Here is a 23,483-nt window from a genome sequence, read left to right as displayed (position 1 = left end):
TGGATAGTAAATATGATATGTCATTATAATTAGCAGGCGTGCACTAAAAAAACATATTTTATGATAAGGTTAATAATAATTTTGATAACTTGACCGTATTGTCAGGATTGATTATAAATGGACAATAAATATATAATAAAACACGTAAAACCGAGTGGGAGATATTCAATATCCTGTACAAACTTGAAATAAGTTAATAATAATATTATGTTTAAACTCCAGCACGGTTTTAGAGAAAAACGTAGTTGTGAAACCCAACTAGTCATGCTTATGGAGGATCTTTTCAAAAACCTACAGACAGGTAAGCAAACAAATTTAAATTTACTCGATTTTAGTAAAGCTTTTAATAAGGTAAACCACGAAAAACATTTATTCAAACTTCATCAATACAGGATACAGCACCTAACTCTCAAATGGATCAGAGGCTTTCTTACAGGCAGAATACGGCAAGTTATCTTGGAGGGAGCTACTTCATCAAAAGTCCCGGTAACATCAGGTGTACCCCAAGGCTCGGTCCTCGGCCCAATTTTATTTTTAATTTATATTAATGACTTGCCACTAAACATAACATCAACAGTGCGTCTCTTCGCAGACGACACTGCCATCTACATAGCGGTAAGTAATCTACAAGATGCATACAGACTCCAAAAAGACCTTGACAGATTACAGTTATGGGAGAAACAGTGAAATATGGAATTTAACCCGAGCAAGTGCCAGGTAATACACATATCCAAGTCAAAGACGCAAATCCCCACAGAGCATATGCTACACGGACAAGTACTTGAAACTATTCCACATGCAAAATACCTTGGTGTCACCATATCATCAAACCTGACCTGGAATAAACACATCCAAAATGTAAGTAGCCAAGCCAACAGAACTTTAGGATATATAAAAAGAAACATCAAGGTGAAAGACAAAAAGATAAAGGCTGCAGCGTACACGGCACTAGTCCGCCCTAAATTAGAATATTCTGCCTGTGTCTGGGACCCATACACCCAAGATCAAAGTAAACAACTAGAAATGGTCCAGCGCAGAGCTGCTAGGTGGGTGTCTGGCAAATTTTCCCCTCTGGACAGTGTAATAGACATGTTAGGGAGTCTGGGTTAGCAAACACTAGCACACAGAAGATCCTAAAATCCTATTTTATAAAATAGTCTACCAGACAGTAGCAATCCAAATGCCACCATATGTAGTCCACCCAACGAGACTATCAAGAAATGCCCACCCCCTATCTTTCGGCAAATCCCTACCAATAAGGACTTTTACAAATACTCTTTTTTCCCCCTAACCATAGTCCAATAGAACGCCCTCCTGTTAGGAGCTTTCAGCAGTCCATTACTTGACACCTTCAAGAAGGCAATCAGTGATACTCCCTTTGTTAGGCCATAGACTATGTCAGCGTGTTTTTAACTTCAGCCTCGCCCGTCCCCTTCACCCCCTTCCCCTGTCATCATAGTTCACCTACCCGAATACATTATTTCTGGCTCTGTATGGGAAAGAGTTCCTAAAGGTGGCCAGAGTTGATATGATCAACACCGAATCAGAACTCTTTCCAAATACAGCACAGTTGGAGTCCATAAGTCCATAATAGATCCACTATTTTGTACAACAGGAGCTATCAACATCCGTAGAGGTTCCATAAAATATGCACTTGTATGGGCAGTAGCAGGTCTAAACTTATAGACATTTCTGAGCACACAATACTCTCTCATCACACTTTTCTTTCTTTCCTCTCTCTCTCTCTCCCTTATGCATGCACCAGTCCGCACTTTATCATTTCTATCTTGGTCACCACGCAATACCTTTTAACATGCACAGACGCGCACGCTGCACATAATACTCGAAAGAGGGTATTGCAGAATAGATAGATAGATAGATAGATAATAATTGTACATTATACTAAGGAATCCCGCATGTAATTCAAAATATATACATTATAGTCATCGACGAGTTTTACATTCGAGCCTTTCATACAAACATTAATATCCTCGGCGCACAAAGACCAATGTCCAACTTGTTACAAGTATGATTTACACCAATAATGAAGAATCATTCCATTATAGATTGTGTAACTTTGCTTATACATAATTGTTGATTATGTTGATAAAAATTGACATCTATAAATACTTTACATATGTCACATGGACTAAGAAATACAATACTGTATCAAATTACGGGTGCGTATATTTATATATATACCGTTTAGTGATGCGGATAGGTATATATATAAATATGGATGCGGATCCGGATAGGTCGGTAACTTTTGTTGCTTAGAGTATTACACAATATTTATACAAACCAGTAGCCGTATGATAATCTATAAACTTTATAAACGGACGATGCTTCGGAATATCTTCTCAAGAGTCATTATGCAAGTCGACGAGTGCCCCGCCCCGCAATTAAGCATCAAGCCGATAATTACCTGAGGTGCTTGCGATATGGGGGAGGGGTGACACTTATTAGATGATTACCGACAAATACCTGGTTATGTCACTGATAATGGACAGGTGCGCGACTGATGTGATAATTACCTATAATTATCTAGTGCAATCGAGCGGGGACAAATGTTGCGCCGGCACTCGTTAGTTCACTCGCCATAACTTAGTACCAATTCAATTAAATTCAATTTATAACCAAATACACATTGCATAAAGGCATATAGAAATATACATATTGATCAATACTTCACAAATTGGCAATAGTATGAATGTATGATTGTAATATAATACTATACATAGCTGAATAATTACACATATATATAATATGTCATATTAACACCATCATGGAGAAGATTGATATAGGCCTATTTGTAATCTTATCCATATATATATATATGTTAATATATATATAATAAAATTTGTGAAAATGAAATGCGATTATACACTTCTGTTGAATAAAAAACATAGATCACAATCTTATTATACAGTAACAAGACGCTTATAGCAAGACTTTGATATAGGTTTTGTATATTCATAATTTACGACTGTTTCCGAGGCACTGAATTATATGCGCGTGCAATCTGTATAAGACAGTTTATCGTTTTACGCTCTCAGTAAGTATTTGATAATAGTATAGTCAAATAGCAGGTTTCAATTATTGTATAAGACCGTTAATCGTTTTAGGCTCTAAGTAAGTATTTGATAATAGTATAGACAAATTACAGTTTTCGATTATTGTATAAGATAGTTTCTACCACAATACGCTGTGTTATTCCACTCTCAGATCATTGTATAAACACGCAGACTGTTAGATAAATATGAGTTATATATGACTTTCAAGAGTTTTGATTGGTCGAGAAAATGAACTTTGACCGGGACGACTTTCCACGCGCTTTTTGCCACCTGCTGTTTTGTTTACGTCGTCTGCTGTCAACATCCGACAAATGTTGGTGACTTTGTGTGGTTATGCGGAAAAGGGGGTTATTAAGGCAATATTAAAAGAAGATGATACTTAAAGTTTTGATCGCTATAGTTTCAGGCGAAATTGCTACAGACGCTCGATATCGTTTCGACGTTACACCGTCGCGTGTCCAGGTCGTGAAACCAAAACAAGATCTTTCACAATGTCGGGAAATATTTCGTTCTCCCAACATCACGTTATCGCTATTTGGACGGTCTGACTATATGGCTGAACTTTCACTATAAACGTCAACAATAGAACCGTCACGAAGAAACGTAGGCCTATGGTCTTAGACATTGACAGCGATAAGTTCGTCTTCATCACTTGGCGGGAGGCAGACTTATTACGATATGCTTACGCGCATATAGTCCGTGGTTAATTTATATAAATTAATGCAATATTGCTACTCTCAATATTTAAAGTTGTTCATCCATTATATTTTTTCATAACGTTGTTGCCAAAACATTAATTTTGACAATTATTAAATTTGTAAAAAAAAGTCATTTTTGAATATTTATGAGTGACTTTTTACATATGGGTCATATCACTACGCCAGCCTTGTCAACAAACACATGTGTGTATGTTATTTCCGACTGATCATGAGATTGTGGTAGAAACAGATCACACGACTCGTGGTTGTTGAGTATGGTATTTATTTCACTCTCGTTAGTTAATTTTCAAAAGTTACNTTGCTACTCTCAATATTTAAAGTCGTTCATCCATTATATTTTTTCATAACGTTGTTGCCAAAACATTAATTTTGACAATTATTAAATTTGTAAAAAAAAAGTCATTTTTGAATATTTATGAGTGACTTTTTACATATGGGTCATATCACTACGCCAGCCTTGTCAACAAACACATGTGTGTATGTTATTTCCGACTGATCATGAGATTGTGGTAGAAACAGATCACACGACTCGTGGTTGTTGAGTATGGTATTTATTTCACTCTCGTTAGTTAATTTTCAAAAGTTACAGAAAGACACTCGCTAAAGCTCGTGTCTTTTGTAACTTTTGAAAATTAACTAACTCGAGTGAAATAAATACCATATTCAACAACCTCTCGTTGTGTAACCTCTATTTATCGTTTTACGCTCTAAGTAAGTATTTGATAATAGTATTGTCAAATCACAGTTTTTCAATTATTGCATAAGGCAGTTTATCAGTCTTGTTACGCTCTCGGTAAGTATTTGATTACAGTTTCGATTGTACAGAAAATAACCTATTGTTGTATTTCAGGGTTTTAGTGCTTATATGAGTATCAGAATCAGAATTTACTTCTTATCAATAGTCGCTACGTTGTAAACAGATTATTGAAATATATCATTCTTTATGTGATCATAATAGTCGCTGCGTTTTTAGTGCTTAACTATAAATTGTGTGTGTGTGTATATATATCAATATTTAACTCATTTATATATTTGATACAAGGTTGCATTGTTAGCTAGTAATATATTTTATGTAAGGTTTCTTTGTTAGCTAGTAATGTATTTTATATAAGGTTTCTTTGTCAGCTAGTGATATATTTAACTCCGTCGTTTATCGGTCGATATGAGTTTTTCTTTGTTAACAAGAAATATATTTGATATAAGATTTCTTTGTAACTCCGTCGTTTATCGGTCGATATAAGGGTTTTTTGNAGCTCTCGGAAAGTATTTGATTACAGTTTCGATTGTACAGAAAATAACCTATTGTTGTATTTCAGGGTTTTAGTGCTTATATCAGTATCAGAATCAGAATTTACTTCTTATCAATAGTCGCTTCGTTGTAAACAGATTATTGAAATATATCATTCTTTATGTGATCATAATAGTCGCTGCGTTTTTAGTGCTTAACTATAAATTGTGTGTGTGTGTGTGTATATATATCAATATTTAACTCATTTATATATTTGATACAAGGTTACATTGTTAGCTAGTAAAATATTTATGTAAGGTTTCTTTGTTAGCTAGTAATGTATTTTATATAAGGTTTCTTTGTTAGCTAGTGATATATTTAACTCCGTCGTTTATCGGTCGATATAAGTTTTTCTTTGTTGACAAGAAATATATTTGATATAAGGTTTCTTTGTAACTCCGTCGTTTATCGGTCGATATAAGTAGATTTTTTTGTTAGCTAGTTATATATTTGATATAAGGTTTCTTTGTTAACAAGTAATATATTTGATATAAGGTTTCTTTGTTAGCTAGTGAAATATTTAACTTATTTATTTTCTCTGTCGTTTTTCCTTATCATGCCCAATATGTATCCCTGCGGTATTTGTGCAAAAAACTACAATGGTGCTAAAAATGTAGCTTGTGATCATTGTGACAATAAACACGTATAAATTCAAAAACAAAACACAAATATAAACCGTTAGTTACCTAAAAGCTGGAATCTCCTACTCTGTGCATCACTACTGTGTTATATAAAATAGATAATTCCAGATAATTATTGTTTTCAATCTTTCGATTTCAATATAATCTTTCATTATTAATTACATATTATGATATGTACTTATAACTTAATCAATGTATTAACAAATAGTTCAGTAATATGTATAACGTATTCAATTGTTTGCAAATTGAGAATTCAATTTGATCAAATGATTATCATTTTATATAAAATTAACTGGGACTAAATTTATGTAAATGTTAACTATTATTATTAATTATGTACAACAAACTAATTAAACAAAAAATTACTATTTTGATATATATAATAGGACATAAAATTAGAGAGAGAAATAATACATACAAAAATATTGAAAACATAATGTAATTGTTTGAAATTGATGGCAATTAGTTAAAAATAAAATCATGAAATAAAATAAAATAAAATGGGCTCTTATGTAGAACTGCGTCCTCATCGCAAAGCCCGGTAACATATATAATGAATGGCTAAGAGTTCTACAGGTAGGTCCGTACGAGTTACTTCCCTTCAGTAATGCCTGTTGTGAGATAGTTCGCATATTTTTATCAGAATATTTCTTACATTTCGGTACATTCTACTGTTATGATCGACCTGATATTTTGCACACAGTTAGGTAAATGTAAAATATTTATGAATCCGAAGACAGAAGTAAAAAATATCGATTAACGAATTCCCGGGCGCGCGAACACCTCCCTGGACACACATTCCTCCGTGGACACTCAATCCACCCTCGTGAAAATAGTATTTATCGACGTATTTCGGTACATTCTACTGTTATGGTCAACCTGATATTTTGCACAAAGTTAGGTAAATGGAAAATATTTATGAATCCGAAGACAGAAGTAAAAAATATCGATTAACGAATTCCCGGGCGCGCGAACACCTCCCTGGACACTCATTCCTCCGTGGACACTCAATCCACCCTCGTGAAAATAGTATTTATCGACGTATTTCGGTACATTCTACTGTTATGGTCAACCTGATATTTTGCACACAGTTAGGTAAATGGAAAATATTTATGAATCCGAAGACAGAAGTAAAAAATATCGATTAACGAATTCCCGGGCGCGCGAACACCTCCCTGGACACTCATTCCTCCGTGGACACTCAATCCACCCTCGTGAAAATAGTATTTATCGACGTATTTCGGTACATTCTACTGTTATGGTCAACCTGATATTTTGCACACAGTTAAGTTAATGAAAAATATTTATGAATCGGAAGACAGAAGTAAAAAATATTGATTAACGAATTCTCGGGCGCGCGAAAACCTCCCTGGACACTCATTCCTCCGTGGACACTCAATCCACCCTCTTGAAAATAGTATTTATTGACGTATTTCGGTACTTTCTACTGTTATGACCAACTTGAAATTTTGCAAACACCTAGGTAAGTGAACAATATTTATGAATCAGAATAAATAAATGAAAAAGGTGTAATAACGAACTCTCGGGCGCGCAAAAACCTCTGAGGACACTCATTAGGGTGACCCGCACACAGCAGCGCCGGCTTCGTATAACCTGCTCATGATATCAGTAGTATCTAATATACATTGTAATTTTGCCTTGAATCCTTCACTTTCTAACTTTCTCCAACTCAACTTAAATACTGTTATATTTTTTGCAAAACACGCAAAACAGTCTATACTTTCCAACTTCTTTGTTGTGTTCACGGTCGTTGCCATGCTGCCATTTTGTACGATCACCTGATGAGCACCTGATGTTTTGGTCATGTGATTCGGGACTACTTTTTGACGTTGGCAGAGATTAAAGGGAATGCAAGGACCGTAACTCTGCGTGGAGATTGCATTTTAGGATCTCTTCAAAGACGGCATGTATATGTGCACATTGCTTGCTTAAATGTATAAAATTGATTGTAAGCCTTTGTTTTTGTTTCACAATTATAACTATTACTATTATCCATATGTTGTAAAGCGTTTTAGAGTAATTTTACAAATTATATAGGCGCTATATAAATGTTATTATTATTATTATTATTATTATTATTATCGCAATAATTAATTTGTTGGCGCAAACAATTCTTCACCTTTACATGTCTGTGCATTTCTGGTCATAAAAAAATGTGTTTACACATATGTAGTCAATAAACTGTGCATCGCGATTAAAATCTGCACTCCATAAAACTGTGCCTCAGAGCGTAACGACAAAATTAATTGCAGTCACATGAAGGAGTAGGAAATTGTAACAAGATGGCGACCTGTGCAGTTGTTGGTGTTGGCGTAATCTCTCTAGTACTTTTGGTTATCCATGTTGTGGCTGTAGCCACACCTGGCTGGGCTCTGATCGAAATAGAGGGAGAAGGATCATGTTACATAGGACTGTTCCAAATATGCATCGGATCCAAGTGCTTCAGCTATGAGGAAGGAGGCGAAGGTGTATCATGTAAGTTTCAATTTTCGTACTTAATTGTCTTTATATAAAAATGGAAATGTTAAAAATTGAAAAATGGCAGTAAAGAGTCTAAAAAAGGGGTTATCGACAAAAGAAGACGCATTCATTGTATTAGATCTTCAGGTGCATAATAACGGTAGGGTATTGTGTGACGTCAATGTGACGTCAACAGTTACTATGCACCTGAAAATCATAAACAGTGAAAAACGTTTGGGCAAAATGTAACGTCTTTTTCACATCTGGTATCCGGATACAATGACCGGAGCAAGCACAAATAATGCAGAGTCAATTACTCAAGACGTTTTGAAGAGTGAGTGGAAGTGTTTGGAGTATTTACTTAGACAATGGTCTTTATTTCAGTTTATTCAGTATTACTTTAAAGACTGTTAATTAGAGACCATATTTCTGAAATGTGGGGTAGAAATGACATCACTGAGGGTATTTTAAGTCTTTTAAGTTTTTACACTGATTATTTTCGTTAATAGTGACACTTGTTTTAACTACATAGCGTTTTTTGTACACTGCACTTTCTACAATAATTTTACACAGATTGAAATGAATGATGATATCTACTGAAGACTTGTGAGTAAGACCGGGTTAAAAGACTTGATATAATTCCTACAAATGCTATTTTTAGGAAAGGGGATGTGATTTTTCACCAGTTTTCTGGTCATTTCTGTTCCTGTTGATATCGTGAATGCTCAATTAACATCACTCCTTTTTCGTCTGTATTATTGAGTTGATAGCCCTAACATTTACGATCTTTCTGTGTTCGACTGTTCTCCAGCCCCCTTACATTGTGTATGGTCATCCTCTGTACATTTTCTACTTGCTGAACGTCCCCCACAAAAATAAGATTACATACAGTAACCGCATACTCCAGATGGGGTCTAAATACTGGTAGAGCTTTATATTAAAGCAAACCAGAGTTCTGTTGATTAACCCTATCAATCTGTTAGCCTTCTTGATACAGTCTTACACATGGGCACTGACTTTGAATGATAGAACAATCCCAGGTGTTTTTCTAGCTACACGTTTTGAAGTGTTTTGCGTTTTTCTGTATAATTTTTCAATTCGTTTTTCATGAGCCGTTTTGGAGAATTTATTGCAAAAGAAACAAATACTAAATTTAATCGAAAATAATACACTTCAATATACACCGTGAGCGGATTTTAGTTTTTTAACGTTATACTTCTTTTTATGAGGGGTGTCGAACCGTTCAAAATTTTGGTAACCGGTTACTCGATAAATCTTCTGATCGAGAAACTGGTTTATCGGCCAATGTGGTAAGAAAACAATAAACAACGACAAATACGTTACAAAATGGATTTGTAAAGCAAATGTTCTATTTAAAATGTTTTTATATATGTATATTAATAGGCATGATAGTGAAATTGTATTTTTCAAGCTTAACGCAGAAAAATGTAACCTCAGTAAGTATATTTCATGGATTTTATTTGATTCTTTTCTGTATATATTTTCAGTAAGCCATATAGCGTATGTGGGCCTTCACGTTGTTGGAGCCATTCTGCTGTTGGCAAATGGTATAAACAGCCTGCGTTACTTCCGTCCCTTACCGGATGGACAGGCACGTTCCATAGCCACAAAAGTGGCTATCGTGTTGAGTGCTGCGAGTAAGTTGCATCTGTTGCAAATTATGAGGAAAAATAATAATATTTTTGAATTGTGACAGTATTACCTTGAGGGCTGTTGTATATATCGTTGCAAAGAAGTAATAGCGACAGTGCGGACAAAGAAATTGGTCAAATTTTCAAGGCAACCCGCCCTTTTCTGATGTCACAAACAGTAACATATCACAACATATAACATAGAAAAAAGACCTAGTTAACGTGAAGCATCGACATATAGACATGGTATCATTAAAATTTCAATTGTTTCATGTAAACCCTATTTTTCATGTGGCTGCTATTAAGTCCAGGAAATAATGTAAATAGCCCTAATAATATTTCATCCTGTTCGTATCTTTGTTCGTAGGCGGTTGTATCCTGGTTGGTGTTGTCTGGTTCTCTCTTCATATTGCAAATATTAAGGACTTGCTACCACATGGAACACCCTTGTCGCAGGAACTACAATTTGGTTACTCATTTTACCTTGCCGCGGGGACAGGTGCTTCAAGCGTCATTTTCGCTATCACCATGGGCTACGTTGCAACTCAATTGGAGGCTTCGCCTGTCATCACCACGTTTGTAACCCCGCCATGCCCGCAGACGGTTGTCGTGCATTCAACCACCACACACCAGGCAGGGTCTTCATACCCAATGGCCAGCCCTGTAGGGTTTGCCCAGAACGATACTGCTTATGGGTACGACCAGTAGTACGGGACCACGTCAAAGAGTAAGGTGGAGACGAGGCCAGAAATCTACAATATAAAACTCTGTCAGTAACAGCAACTACAAATCACTCTAACAGAGTCTGACAGTAATAATACATTTATATATATATATAGCGTCTGTATTTCTTTGTTTATCATATTGTGCTTTATGGGAATATCTTATGCTTAACCAACGTATTACTCATAACGTCGGTTCAATATTCTTATGATTTTGTATATTAATATTCTTATGATTTTGTATATTAATATTCTTTTCATGTCTGTTGTTACAATTACAATCAATCAAAATCTGGATATTCGTCTACCAGATAATCGAACTACTCGGTAAGTGACACGGACGTAAAACCACTCTAACAACAGAAACATTAACACCAACCACACCCCTAAGTCTCACTATGGTACTAAAAATCCTCTAAAATGGGAATATCTTATGCATAACCAACATATTACTCATAACGTCGGTTCAATATTCTTTTATGATTTGTTTGAAATATTTTTTGTTCCTTTTGTTTGTAAAATTTACATAATTACACATTCAACACAAACTCACATAATTAAACATTAAAAGATTACGCAATCTCCTACAACGTAGCATTCCAAACAATCTTACATGATTTCATATTCCACACAGTCATACATTATATAACATTACACACAATCTTACATAATTCAACATTACACACAATCCTACATAATTCAACATTACACACAATCCTACATTATGCAACACTACACACAATCCTACATAATTCAACACTACACACAATCCTACATAATGCAAAACTACACACAATCCTACATAATGCAACATTACACACAATCCTACATAATGCAACACTACACACAATCCTACATAATGCAACATTACACACAATCCTACATAATGCAACACTACACACAATCCTACATAATGCAACATTACACACAATCCTACATAATGCAACACTACACACAATCCTACATAATGCAACATTACACACAATCCTACATAATGCAACACTACACACAATCCTACATAATGCAACATTACACACAATCCTACATAATGCAACACTACACACAATCCTACATAATGCAACATTACACACAATCCTACATAATGCAACACTACACACAATCCTACATAATGCAACATTACACACAATCCTACATAATGCAACACTACCCACAGTCTTTCATAATACCAACATAACGTGTAACCTTACACAATTGAAAATTACCCACAATCTCATAGAATTCAACGCTTTATCTAACATAGTTCATAGTTAATTTTTACTTAATTTTCAATTATTTGATATAACTGAAAATCTCACAAATTTCAGCAGTACACACAATCTTATCTAATAACTCTTTTTTTACGTTCACGTTGTTTTACATTGTTTAAGATAGAAACAACACATTTTTAACATTATATAAGATATAAACTACATCTTGTTTGACATTGTATAGGACACAATCAACATACATTTTGTTGGACATGAATTTGACTATTTTTCGTCGTATTTCATTCCTCTGTTAAGTAAAATACGAGTACAGTTCCCTTTTGCCTGATCAAGTATCCCGAGAGGTCAATCCTTGAGCTGGTCATATCAAATCTTATCACAGAACCGAGCTATCGACATGATTGACCGGGTTCCACACTGAAACACACAATCTATATTTAATTCATCATTAAGGCTATTGTTAATAATATCATTCAAGTATGATACTGTTTCAACTGGAACTATTTTCTTTTGTTTCGATTAACAATATAACCACAGGTCATGTTTCAGTTGATTTTGATTTGTTATTTTGTTTGTTCAAGTTTGTTTGTTTGCTGTTATGCTTTATATAATTCCTTCCCTTCCTTATTATCCATTTCATAATACAATGTACTTATGACTGTATTTATCAGTATTGAAATTTCATTATTTCCTTGATATCCTAGAATAGTAGTTTCCTCTGTTTTAAGTACAATGTTAGTATATCCATGACCAATGTTCCTCATCAATTTTTCTACATAAGTTATAATAATTGTAGTGAATTCACATTTAAAGAACAAATGCTGTATGTCTTCAACTTCGGTTTTGCAAAAGTGACATTTTCCATTTGAACTTCAAAACGTCTTAATTTGCGTTTCTGTATATCGTATTCTGTATATACATTTCCATTGAAATTCCTTTTTTTTTAAGATTTTATTATGTTTAAACAGTTTTTACCAATATTGACACCATGGACATTGGTTTTGGTATATATTCTCCCATTTCTTATGTACTTTTGGTTCCGTATTATCATTCTTTTTCTTGCTAATAGAACTCAATTTTAGTGTTTTATAATCGATATGTTTATTGTATTTATCTTCAATATTTGATGCTGAATCTAATTTTGGATACTCAACAGGTTCACTTATTATTTCTTACTCAATATTGTTTATACTTTCTTTCAATATTCTTTTATATTTTTCCGGAATAGCATACTACGTCTGGCCAACTCAGAAATGTAGTTTCTTTTATCAATCGACCGCCCATCTATTTCTTGGTCGTTTCTAAACTTATTTTGCGAAGAGTTTCATACATCTTCTATCGTGTGTCAGCCACTTTTTTTGAAAGGAACTATAAAACAAAGGTTTTCTGTTAAATAGTATCACATGGTTGACAAATAGTTCTTGTTTTAGGAGTTCGTCTCTATCTGTTGGATGACTTAGTTTTAAAAATTGGGACCATGCTGTTAGAAGATTTATTCTTTTCGGATGTGCTGTTATAAATACCATCAATATACATCTCAAAGCCAAACTACTTGGTAGTGAAACGGACGGAAAACCACTTTATCAAACAGAAATATGGATCTTATGAAATTGATATCGATAAACAAATTAAAAAGATTGCATATTAAATAAAACGATCTGACATAATAGCGTTATTGAATTGTCAAAGTGTATGTTTGCTTACATTTGATTTGATGTTTGATATTTTACAGTCAGCCGAATTTCTGATTATTTTCGGTAATAGTGACACTTGTTTTAACTACATAGCGTTTTTTGTACACTGCACTTTCTACGATAATTTTACACAGATTGAAATGAATGCTATTTTTAGGAAAGGGGATGTGATTTTTCACCAGTTTTCTGGTCATCGCTGTTCCTGTTGATATCGTGAATGCTTGATTAACATCACTCCTTTTTCGTCTATATTATTGAGTTGATAGCCCTAACATTTACGATCTTTCTGTGTTCGACTGTTCTCCAGTCCCCTCACATTGTGGATGGTCATCCTCTGTATATTTTCTTCTTGCTGAACGTCTAATAATCTTTCGTTCTTTTCGTGGTTGCTATGGAACCACGAATATAAACATAACGAATATTTCTACTATTCGAAAGAATGTACACATCAAAAATATGAAAATTATATGTAATTGTAGTTTTAAAAAGCACGCATTTTCGCGGCAAACGTACAATTCCGGATTCCATCACACCGTGTTCCTATTCTAGTTCTCCGGAGGAAGAACCAACCGGATCTACATTTGTATTCTAGCAAAACCTGAAGCTTTTCATGTTGGTTGCAGTACACCCAAGCCAACATAAAGTTTCCAATTAACAATCACGACGCTTATTCTGAGGAAGGCTTGTGTGTTAAGATAAACAATAATGATTCCACACATTTGGCGTCAAACGTTTACAATTTTCGGCATTCTGCTTAACGATATGCATACCTGTGGGGTGTTTATGATCTGCTATTAATTACGTGTTCATACAATAATTGTAGCTAGTTACCTCTTACCTCTCAAAATGTCTCTATGCCTCTAGTTAGGATATTTTCGGTAATTTTGTTGTTTTGTATATACTGTATTACTTTGGAGCCCTCGGATTTTATTTGATTCATTTCTGTATATATTTTCAGTAAGCCATATAGCGTATGTGGGCCTTCACGTTGTTGGAGCCATTCTTCTGTTGGCAAATGGTGTAAACAGCCTGCGTTACTTCCGTCCCTTACCGGATGGACAGGCACGTTCCATGGCCACAAAAGTGGCTATCGTGTTCGGTGCTGCGAGTAAGTTGCATCTGTTGCAAATCATGAGGAAAAATAATAATATTTTTGAATTGTGACAGTATTACCTTGAGGGCTGTTGTATATATCGTTGCAAAGAAGTAATAGCGACAGTGCGGACAAAGAAATTGGTCAAATTTGACAGGTGCATCAAGCCTCATTTTCGCTATCACCATGGGCTACGTTGCAACTCAATTGGAGGCTTCTCCTGTCATCACCACGTGTGTAACCCCGCCATGCCCGCGGATGGTTGTCGTGCATTCAACCACCTTAAACCAGACAGGGTCTTCATACCCAATGACCAGCCCTGCAGGGTTTCCCCAGAACGATCCTGCTAATGGATACGACCAGTAGTACGGGACCACGTCAAAGAGTAAGGTGAAAACGAGGCCAGTCATCTACAATATAAAACTCCATCAGTAACACGAACCACACCCCTTTGACTCACTATGGTACTACAAACCCCTCTAAAAGACTCCGACAGTATTAATGCATTTTTCTATACTGTATTAATATTCATTCCCGAATATGCTGTTGTAAATAGCATAAACTTACATCTAGATATTCGTCTGCCTGATAACCAAACTACTCGGTAGTGAAACGGATGTAAAACCACTCTAACCAACAGAAATATGGATCTGATGAACCTGATATCGATAAACAAATGAAAAAATGCATATTAAATAAATCGATCTGTCATAATAGCGACATTGAATTGTCAAAGTGTACGTTTGCTTACATTTGAATTTGATATTAGTTTTTTACAGTCAGACGGAATTGAGCTGCTTCATAAAATTCAACTGACATAAAGCTGATAAGAACATTCAGAACGCTCTTTTGCAAGAAATTTGACTATTCGATGATTTTTTTCTGTGCGTGAATTTTTCATTCCAGAATGTTTTTAAGTAATTAGACGCCTGTTGTTTTCTCCTGTATCAAGGTGTTATTTTTAACAATTCAAAGTGTTTATATAGCATGGATTACGTTAAAAAAAAATATCACAAACAAAGTTTAACGAGTTTTTTGAATACTGAAAAATGTGTAACATCAGAAGCGATAAATAGCATTATTTTGAATATGCTTTTTGCAATAGTTATCAAAATGGAAACTTTGTTTTGTAGACAATTCTGAAAAGGTACCTTGAAAAAAGGACACTACAAACAGATTGATTATCCCCAATATCAGTTTTCAGCAAATATTATCTGGAGTATTGGTCCGTGAAAAGAAAAACAAATACCTCATCACCACAAAAAGAGTTGTATTTAAAGAGTTGAAATTTGTTTACAGGTTAAAAGCAGGTTTCGTCCATTTGGATATTACATTTCAGCACTACAGTACGTAGAGTTAATGAATTTTGGGTTCGTTTTAATAAGTCCATAAATGCATTTATAATAGTCTACGTGTTTATGATCTATGTTCGAAATGTTGTTTAGTGCTTTGCTCAACCTCTTCTATATCTGTGGTTTGATAAGCGAGGTCCGCAGGGCTTATATAATGCTTATGTAAATGCTACCGGAGTTTGTTACTATGCACACATACAGTTGTTTTCTTTCAGTGTTAAATGATCCATACAGTTTGTACAGTGCATACATACCTGTATCAAAAAGACTATCTGGTCTGAAGTTTTCTCGTGTCAGTGACATCTACCGCCCAGGTAAGGCATAATATTTGGAAATTTCAAGGGCCGTAATCATTTAAAAATCCTTCCATAATTAGTTTCATTACCGAATAATACTGTACGTGTCCGTCTTAAATGCGTGTTCTTTAAACAAAAATATGTATTATCCTGAAATTATAGCAAACGACAAAATGTCTCCGTATTGAAAACTTTTAGTCGGTGACCCTTCAAATTTATTATAGTTTATTAACCTGAATGTAATTTTGAAGAGGTATGAAATGCTTCAGAAAGACGACTCATCATGTGTTTTCATTTAATACGAACCAGCAAGCTTCCTTAACGGAGCATTCTCGAGAAGTTAAAAACGGATGGGGGGATAGTTCTTAACACAAGTGGTCTCTTAATACAGGTTCAGTTAATAATAACCTTAAACGTAATCTCTTAGCACATGGTATGTTTTAAAACAGGTGGTGACAACGTAGGATTAACTGTATTCGTATGCGCTTAATTTGTCTTGCCATTCTATTATATACTACTCTTGCTATCACCTTATATATGGTATAGGAAATGCAATTATTATATGCATTGCAGTAGCAAGTTTTATCTATATTGTTCTCATTCAACCTGTTATTTTGAAAACATGATTGCTTACATTATGTATTGCTTTTAATTTTGAATACATTGTATATTGCTATCAAAATAAAATGTGTATATATAACTGAGAGTATGTTTTATTTTTCAACATAATCTCCTCCATTACAGTGTGTTTGAGTAGTTTTGGTGTTCAAATATAATTTTCCCAAAACACGTAGTTACAAAATAGAAACAAAATACCACAGCGTTAGCACGAGTCGCAAGTCAGGAGAAGGAAAAAAGGAGAAGAACTACGGAGACAATTTATCTGTTTTAACAAAAGGTTGAAAATGTCTAACGTTATAAGGGGTTTATATGCACCCTCCCCTTTTTGCTGTATTTCTACATGTGTCGGAATACTTAAGACCCGGGTTTATCTTCTAAAATTTGAAATTCGTAAATTAAGCGTTTTATGCACCCTGCTCTACCGTTTAGTTCAACAGTATTTTAGACCTATTTCGATTTCCAACCTTTTGGTCCCTTACATCACCGATGAGTCCTAAAAGAACGAAACAGCTGTAGGATGCAGTGTAATAATATGGGTTACTAAATTGTAAACCTGTGTGCGTGTGTAATATTCATCTTTTGACCTTTACTGGCGAGTCCTGCATGGACGAAACGATCATAAGGTGCAGTAAAATGTTACCTTTATTGGTTTTCTGCATCAAAAATGAAATGCTTCCGTACTGTGGCTATCTATGTTTTTTCGAACCACACAAACATACACACACAAGAAAGGCAGAAACCACAAATCACTCGAAAATAGAGCACCTAACTATGTTGAACATACATGATTTTACCTCGTTTAGTGTCCATAGGCATGAGGTGTGATTTTAGGACTTCGGTGTCGGTGTGGGGCTTGTTGTATAGGCTTTACAGGGAGACAGGCATAATTCTAGAAATTGAAATGAAACTATTAAAAATAACCAGCAAAACTAACGTTTTATCCGAGTTATGACATGTGGCAAGTCGAAAAAACGGAACATTCCAGTGAATATTACCACTTGGGTGGTTTATGTACAAGATGCGTTTTCTGCCTTCTTCATTTTCCTCCTTTCGTGTAAACACGGGTACGTCCGTATTATGTTGATTCGTTATCCCCCCCAAACCGTCTTGTGTCAACCATTGGATGCCACTGATTTCATTTACATCCGATCACCAACATCTCAAATGTCTCTTTTCATCCATTTGTCATGCCCGGCCTTTTGTCGTTTTGAGCCTCGGGTATCGTTGATGCTGCTAGGTGATTCGATTTCTTGAGACGTTCCTGAAGCCTATAAAAATACTATGTCATCTTTCCAGCTAAAGCAGTTCCACTCGACTCCATCTCGAATAAAACATCCATCGGTAGACGTAGTTGTCTGCCAAACATAGGAAATATTAGCAATACCCAAAGTCTAACTCAGTGGTTAACTTTTTAAAAGTTCTCACTATATCTATTGGAGTACGATTAATTATCTTGCTCATTCTATTATCTCTAAGGTGGTTAGATGTAGTTATTGACTTGTCTAACGGGAACGTATCCCTCAGAGCTCGCGCCCTGGTTAAACTGACATCCTCTTGGCATTCCATAAAGACACGTGAATGTTGGAAGATGACAGCTACTGAAGTAGAAGCTTAAGTTTTTTCTGGGGTAAACCCCCGAGCAAAGCAGGCTCCAATGGGAGGAAATGTTACATACTTGGATGAAACAACGTTTAACATAAGTGATCGACGCGTGTGTTAAGGTGGGTCCATCCTTTTGGAAAAACACATGTCAGACGTCTTTTCTTGCATTTTTTAACGTAGATTCCATATATGAAAAGAAAAAAGGGGTTCTCGACTGACTTTTTGAAATATTTTAGCTGTAAGGTAGCCACTTTTCTGCAAATTTCCCCCAAAATATAAAAATTAAGTAAAAAATTGTTTTCTACAATATTTACAAAATTTGAGTTAGAACCAAGTTGAAATTTTTTTAAACATTACGTGATGTACTATCAAAAGCAGAAATAAAACAAAAATTATTATATTTGGTATATTTATGCATTTTTCGTGGCCGTCCATTCTCTTCAAAATGCAATTTTGACAAATTTACATCGAACGAATGCATTAAAAACATGCAAAAATGCTATCAAAACCCATGTCAATGTATAAAACTTTGACAGAAGACAGCCAAGTATATATGATTTTCGGTAAGCATAAAAAATGTGGGTTTCTCGGTGAAAATTTTGCAATTTACATATATATGTATAGTGTTCTGTCGCTTCCATTATGAATTCCTTGCGATGTATGGCACAACTCCAAATGAAACACCAAGTGTTCCTACCGTCACCACTGATGGTCACACTTACCCTCAAGTATAAACTTAAGCATTAGTTATAAAGTAACGAAATCTGGCTTTGCATTTACAAGTCATGTTGGAACATTTCTTACATTAGACAGAATCTTTCTTGTAGCCTCATGTTGTTCCTTAAGTGTCCATATCTGTACATCGTGGTCCAAACTATCACTTCCAGCAGTGATTCCGTCCAGGATGTCGGTGGCAGTCCGTTTTTAAGTAACCGGTTAGTGTTTTCTTTCATTAAATCACTGTTCACATCGAATAGCCCGAATACCCGCTTGAGTAACATCTGTTTGCAGTTCAAAAAACATAGTATAATCGGCATATCCCAGAATGTATGCTGTTGAAAATGCAGTGTTAAACAAAGCAAATGCTTTCTCTTTCTCATGCCCCAATGTACATACCGACCTGGCCATTGACTTCTTATTGATGATCTATTGTCCTCCTCTGTAAAGTCGATGGAAACCTTTGAAGGCAATCAACCTTAAAACAAAACTACATACGAATTTCCAGTGTAATCCGGCAAGTTTTGATAACTTTCGAAATTGTTCCTGTTGTTGGTATACTGTACTGGCCGTTCTACAATCTTTGCCGTATTGTCCGGACCTACTGATTCACGATCTTTACCTTTGCCCTGAAGAAGTAACAGTATTTGGGACATAGATTTGAACATTCACACACCAAGGCGATCTCAAATTAGCAAAACACTTGATGGTCCTAGCAATCCTTTCTGAAGTCTTTACTAGAAAAGTATGCAATTGTCCAAATTGATGGTATGCCTGACTCATTCTGAATGACTGACCCAGTTGACCGCATCCGTAACCCACCTAATAATTGGCATTGACTATATCTACTGTGGCTTTAGCGTTGTTGATACTAGCAGACAGGTAAACAGGAATGCTGAGGAGCCTGATGGTGGCACTGCTTATGGTATGTGTTATTTATTTGTTGTTGTTGTAAACTGATCCAGCTATACATTATCACCTCCTTAAATCTTAATTGGAAGTAAGGTTCGGGGCGAACATATTATGAGCTGGAGCTGGTGATGTGTACATGTAGTGTTTATCTCCAGTTTCTTTCGTCGGTTCCTGCCCTAAACTAATTGATTGCTGGCCTCGGCTTGTTGAATTGTCAAAGCGCATGCTAGAGTGTCGTTCTCCAACTTCTCATTCGCTAATTGCTTTTTGGATGGAAATGTCCTCAAGTCTGTAGTTCCAATTGGATGGATTTTTGTTTTCTTCTTGCTTTGTTTTTTTAGATCGTTTTCGAATACCATTTCTCCTGTGCCCATCAATTTCCAGATTGTGTAGATAGCTGTACGGTTTTAGGTACGTATAGCGACACGCCTGTCTCTTCCCTCAGCAATCCAAAGTGTGATTTGTATCTTCCTCCTTGCCGTTCCTCAACAGGGAAACCCACCTAAAGAATAGCTTGCATCTTTACAGCCTCCAGAAAAAATGGAAATCCTCACAGTCGTAACAATATATGTGCCTTGAATTGGTCAATTTGTAACAGCTGACATTCATTTACCACATATCAATGCCACTTACCACCTACATGGCTACGACTTAAAAATGTATCAGGTGGCAATTATCTTGGCATCCATATTAGTTATGATCTCACGTGGTCGGAGCAGTCACCAGTCCGAGTTTCCTCTGGCCCCGACACCACACTTGGACATTTTGACAGATAGATGTGTGGTGTGCTGTCAAAATGTCTCTATCTGGTGTCAGGGCCAGAGGAAACCCGGGCTAGTAAGTAACACATCAGCCAAAGTCGCAAGATCTGTTGGATCCTTTTTCGTTTTTTAGAACGAACCTTATAGGAGTAGTCCACTATAGGTGGTGGTTCGGGCCAAAAACGATATACAGTAACGCGTTAGAAGTCACTTTTAACGCGTTACAATGGTAAATGCACTGGCCAATCAGAGAAATCGTTTCATAGTTGATGCTTTTGATTTTAAAATAAATGAAAAAGTTATGACTATTTATATTGAAAAAAAACCAGACAATAACCCATTTCCACATCATATTTTTCTTCTAGGTGATGTGGAAATGGGTTATTGTCTGGGTTCTTTTTTTTCAATATAAACAAATCTTCATTTAATTTAAATAAAATATGACAGTTTTGATATATGAATAAAATATCCAGAGCCTTAAAAGTGGTGTCGGAACGCAATTTAGAAATTTTTATACTTGATTTTCAGGAAATCCCTATTTTTTGGGAACTTCAAAAAGTAATGTTTGCTTTCTCGTTTCTTCATTTAACAGTTCCTGTATGAACATTAAATCATCACATAAAAATTGTTTGGATTGAGTCCTTAAAGGAATGAGAATGATAATGTATAAGAAAGAGGAAGGAACAGCAGATAAGTGTGTATCATTGCGATAATGAATGATAGTGTATGCAAGTATTAAAGTTGCCAGGTTCACGAGGATGTTGAACAACATGTATTGTGTATTATGTAAGTGTGAAATCTGGTGATTATCAATAAATTAGGTAGTTTTGTGTGGTATTCAGTGGTTAAATACGTGTATGAAATCCACGGTTTGTCCTTCACATATCTTAATAAATATTCATATGTGATATTAATGAAGTGCAGCGTTTCCAGAGTGGTTTTCTGTTTTGTTCGAAGGGTATATTTTTGGTATTTTAAAAATGTTCAAATGTCATTTGTATATATGTTTCTAGTCATTGTCATAAATTGTTAAGGTTCTATTCAACGTTAACATGATTGATAGTGTGTTGTTCTTTTTATAGTTATTAATAAGTTGGACTTGAAGTCTATTCAACACATGATTAGTATTTTGCGGACTAGTACAGACATGGAGGATGACATAGAAAAGGCAGGAAGAGAAAGAACCTACATTGGTGGGAAATGATGGGATCCTGAGGATTCATCCTGATAAATGTAGAGTATACTGCACATGAAATGCATGTCTTCATCAAAAACGGCTGCATTGACAAGAAAGGGTGTTTTAAATGTTCCTCACGAGGTCCTGAATACTGTACACTTGTGCGCAATATAGTCGCCTTGGATTTTATCAGGCATTATCAATTCCCTCAGGGGACCGTTTAGGCCCATACACCTCTTGTGTCTACACTTGATCGGGTTGACGGGACATAATTACCAGTTGGATATTATAGCTGCTTCGGAATAATTGACTGCTCGTGCCTTTTCATGTTCATATCAATGCTAATATTATGCATATGCAAGTTGCAGCACACACACTGCACATGCACATCTAAAATACTGTGCCAAATGACATTCGTCCCTGTCGGTCGATTTGATTCCTAGTGTATGTATGCATTCAAGTTTCCTGCTCTTGGGATAGCCACAGGGTCACGTTACAATCACACATATGCTATACTGATATGGGTAACAACACACTGTATGTTTATGTGTGTTGTGACCCATATCAGTTTTCAGTTTAGCATATGTGTGATTGTAACGTGACCCTGTGGGATAGCAAAGAAAGTGGCCAGGGAAGAACATAGTAGAGATGAGAATTGATTCGGGGAGGAATTAATAGTATTTTACACGTAGTATAGAACTATTTTTAGTTATTAAACGTAACTTTATATTTTAAAATTATTTCTAAGTATGAAATAATCAATGTTTAATGTGTGCCTGAATCATCCGAGCTATGTTTTTCCACATCAGAAGACATGTCTTTCAAAATTGACAATGATCTGCATCATCCTCCGCGATTAAATTCACAACAGCCCGACTTACGTCCCTTTCTAGACAAAGAATTCTATGGAAAAAATAAGATCAGATTGGTACTAATTTATCCATTAATAACGGTTAATAGGATATTTGATCTTATTCCGTGGTGCAATGTCCGTCATCTGTCCCAATAACATTTGTTTAAATGTCTTTTTCAACAGTCAATAAACTGAGTTTAACCAAACTTTGTAGTGAAGTATCATTGGGTTCATAGGTGTTTGTATTTACCTAACGAAGGCATTTAAGGAAATCGGAAAATAAATTAAAAAAATATATGACTTTTTGAAAGTTCCCAAAAAATAGGGCATTTCCTGAAAATCAATTATCAAAATTCTAAATTGCGTTCCGATACCACTTTTAAGGCTCTGGAAATTTATTTATAAAAAAAAACAGACGATAACCCATTTCCACATTACTTTGAAGAAAAATATGATGTGGGAATGGGTTATTGTCTGGGTTTTTTTAACATAATTAGTCATAACATTTTTATTTATTTTAAATATCAAAAGCATCAACTCTGAAACGATTTCTCTGATTTGCCAGTGAATTTACCACTGTAACGTGTTAGATGCGAGTTTTA

General features: G+C 35.3%; 1 protein-coding gene across 3 annotated transcripts; it reads left to right on the top strand.

Moving 5' to 3' along the window:
• Positions 1 to 7,309: 7,309 nt before the first annotated feature.
• Positions 7,310 to 16,920, top strand: LOC110456773. Of its 3 annotated transcripts, XM_021507731.1 has the most exons (4): positions 7,310 to 7,691; positions 7,996 to 8,218; positions 9,712 to 9,861; positions 10,223 to 11,282. In XM_021507731.1, exons 2-4 carry the CDS (start codon positions 8,026 to 8,028, stop codon positions 10,561 to 10,563), a joined length of 684 nt encoding a protein of 227 aa, XP_021363406.1. In that variant the 5' UTR covers positions 7,310 to 7,691; positions 7,996 to 8,025; the 3' UTR covers positions 10,564 to 11,282. The 3 variants fall into 3 exon arrangements, 2 of the variants coding, with proteins under 2 accessions (XP_021363406.1, XP_021363405.1); XM_021507730.1 differs by lacking the exon at positions 7,310 to 7,691 and having other exon boundaries at positions 7,901 to 8,218; XR_002463627.1 differs by lacking the exons at positions 7,310 to 7,691; positions 9,712 to 9,861; positions 10,223 to 11,282 and adding an exon at positions 14,456 to 16,920 and having other exon boundaries at positions 7,864 to 8,218.
• Positions 16,921 to 23,483: the final 6,563 nt, after the last annotated feature.

The sequence above is a fragment of the Mizuhopecten yessoensis genome, unplaced genomic scaffold, assembly GCF_002113885.1.
Source record: "Mizuhopecten yessoensis strain PY_sf001 unplaced genomic scaffold, ASM211388v2 scaffold8841, whole genome shotgun sequence".
NCBI lineage: Eukaryota > Metazoa > Mollusca > Bivalvia > Pectinida > Pectinidae > Mizuhopecten > Mizuhopecten yessoensis.
The sequence above is the reverse complement of the archived record's forward strand: the minus strand, read 5'-3'. Positions and strand labels throughout refer to the sequence as shown.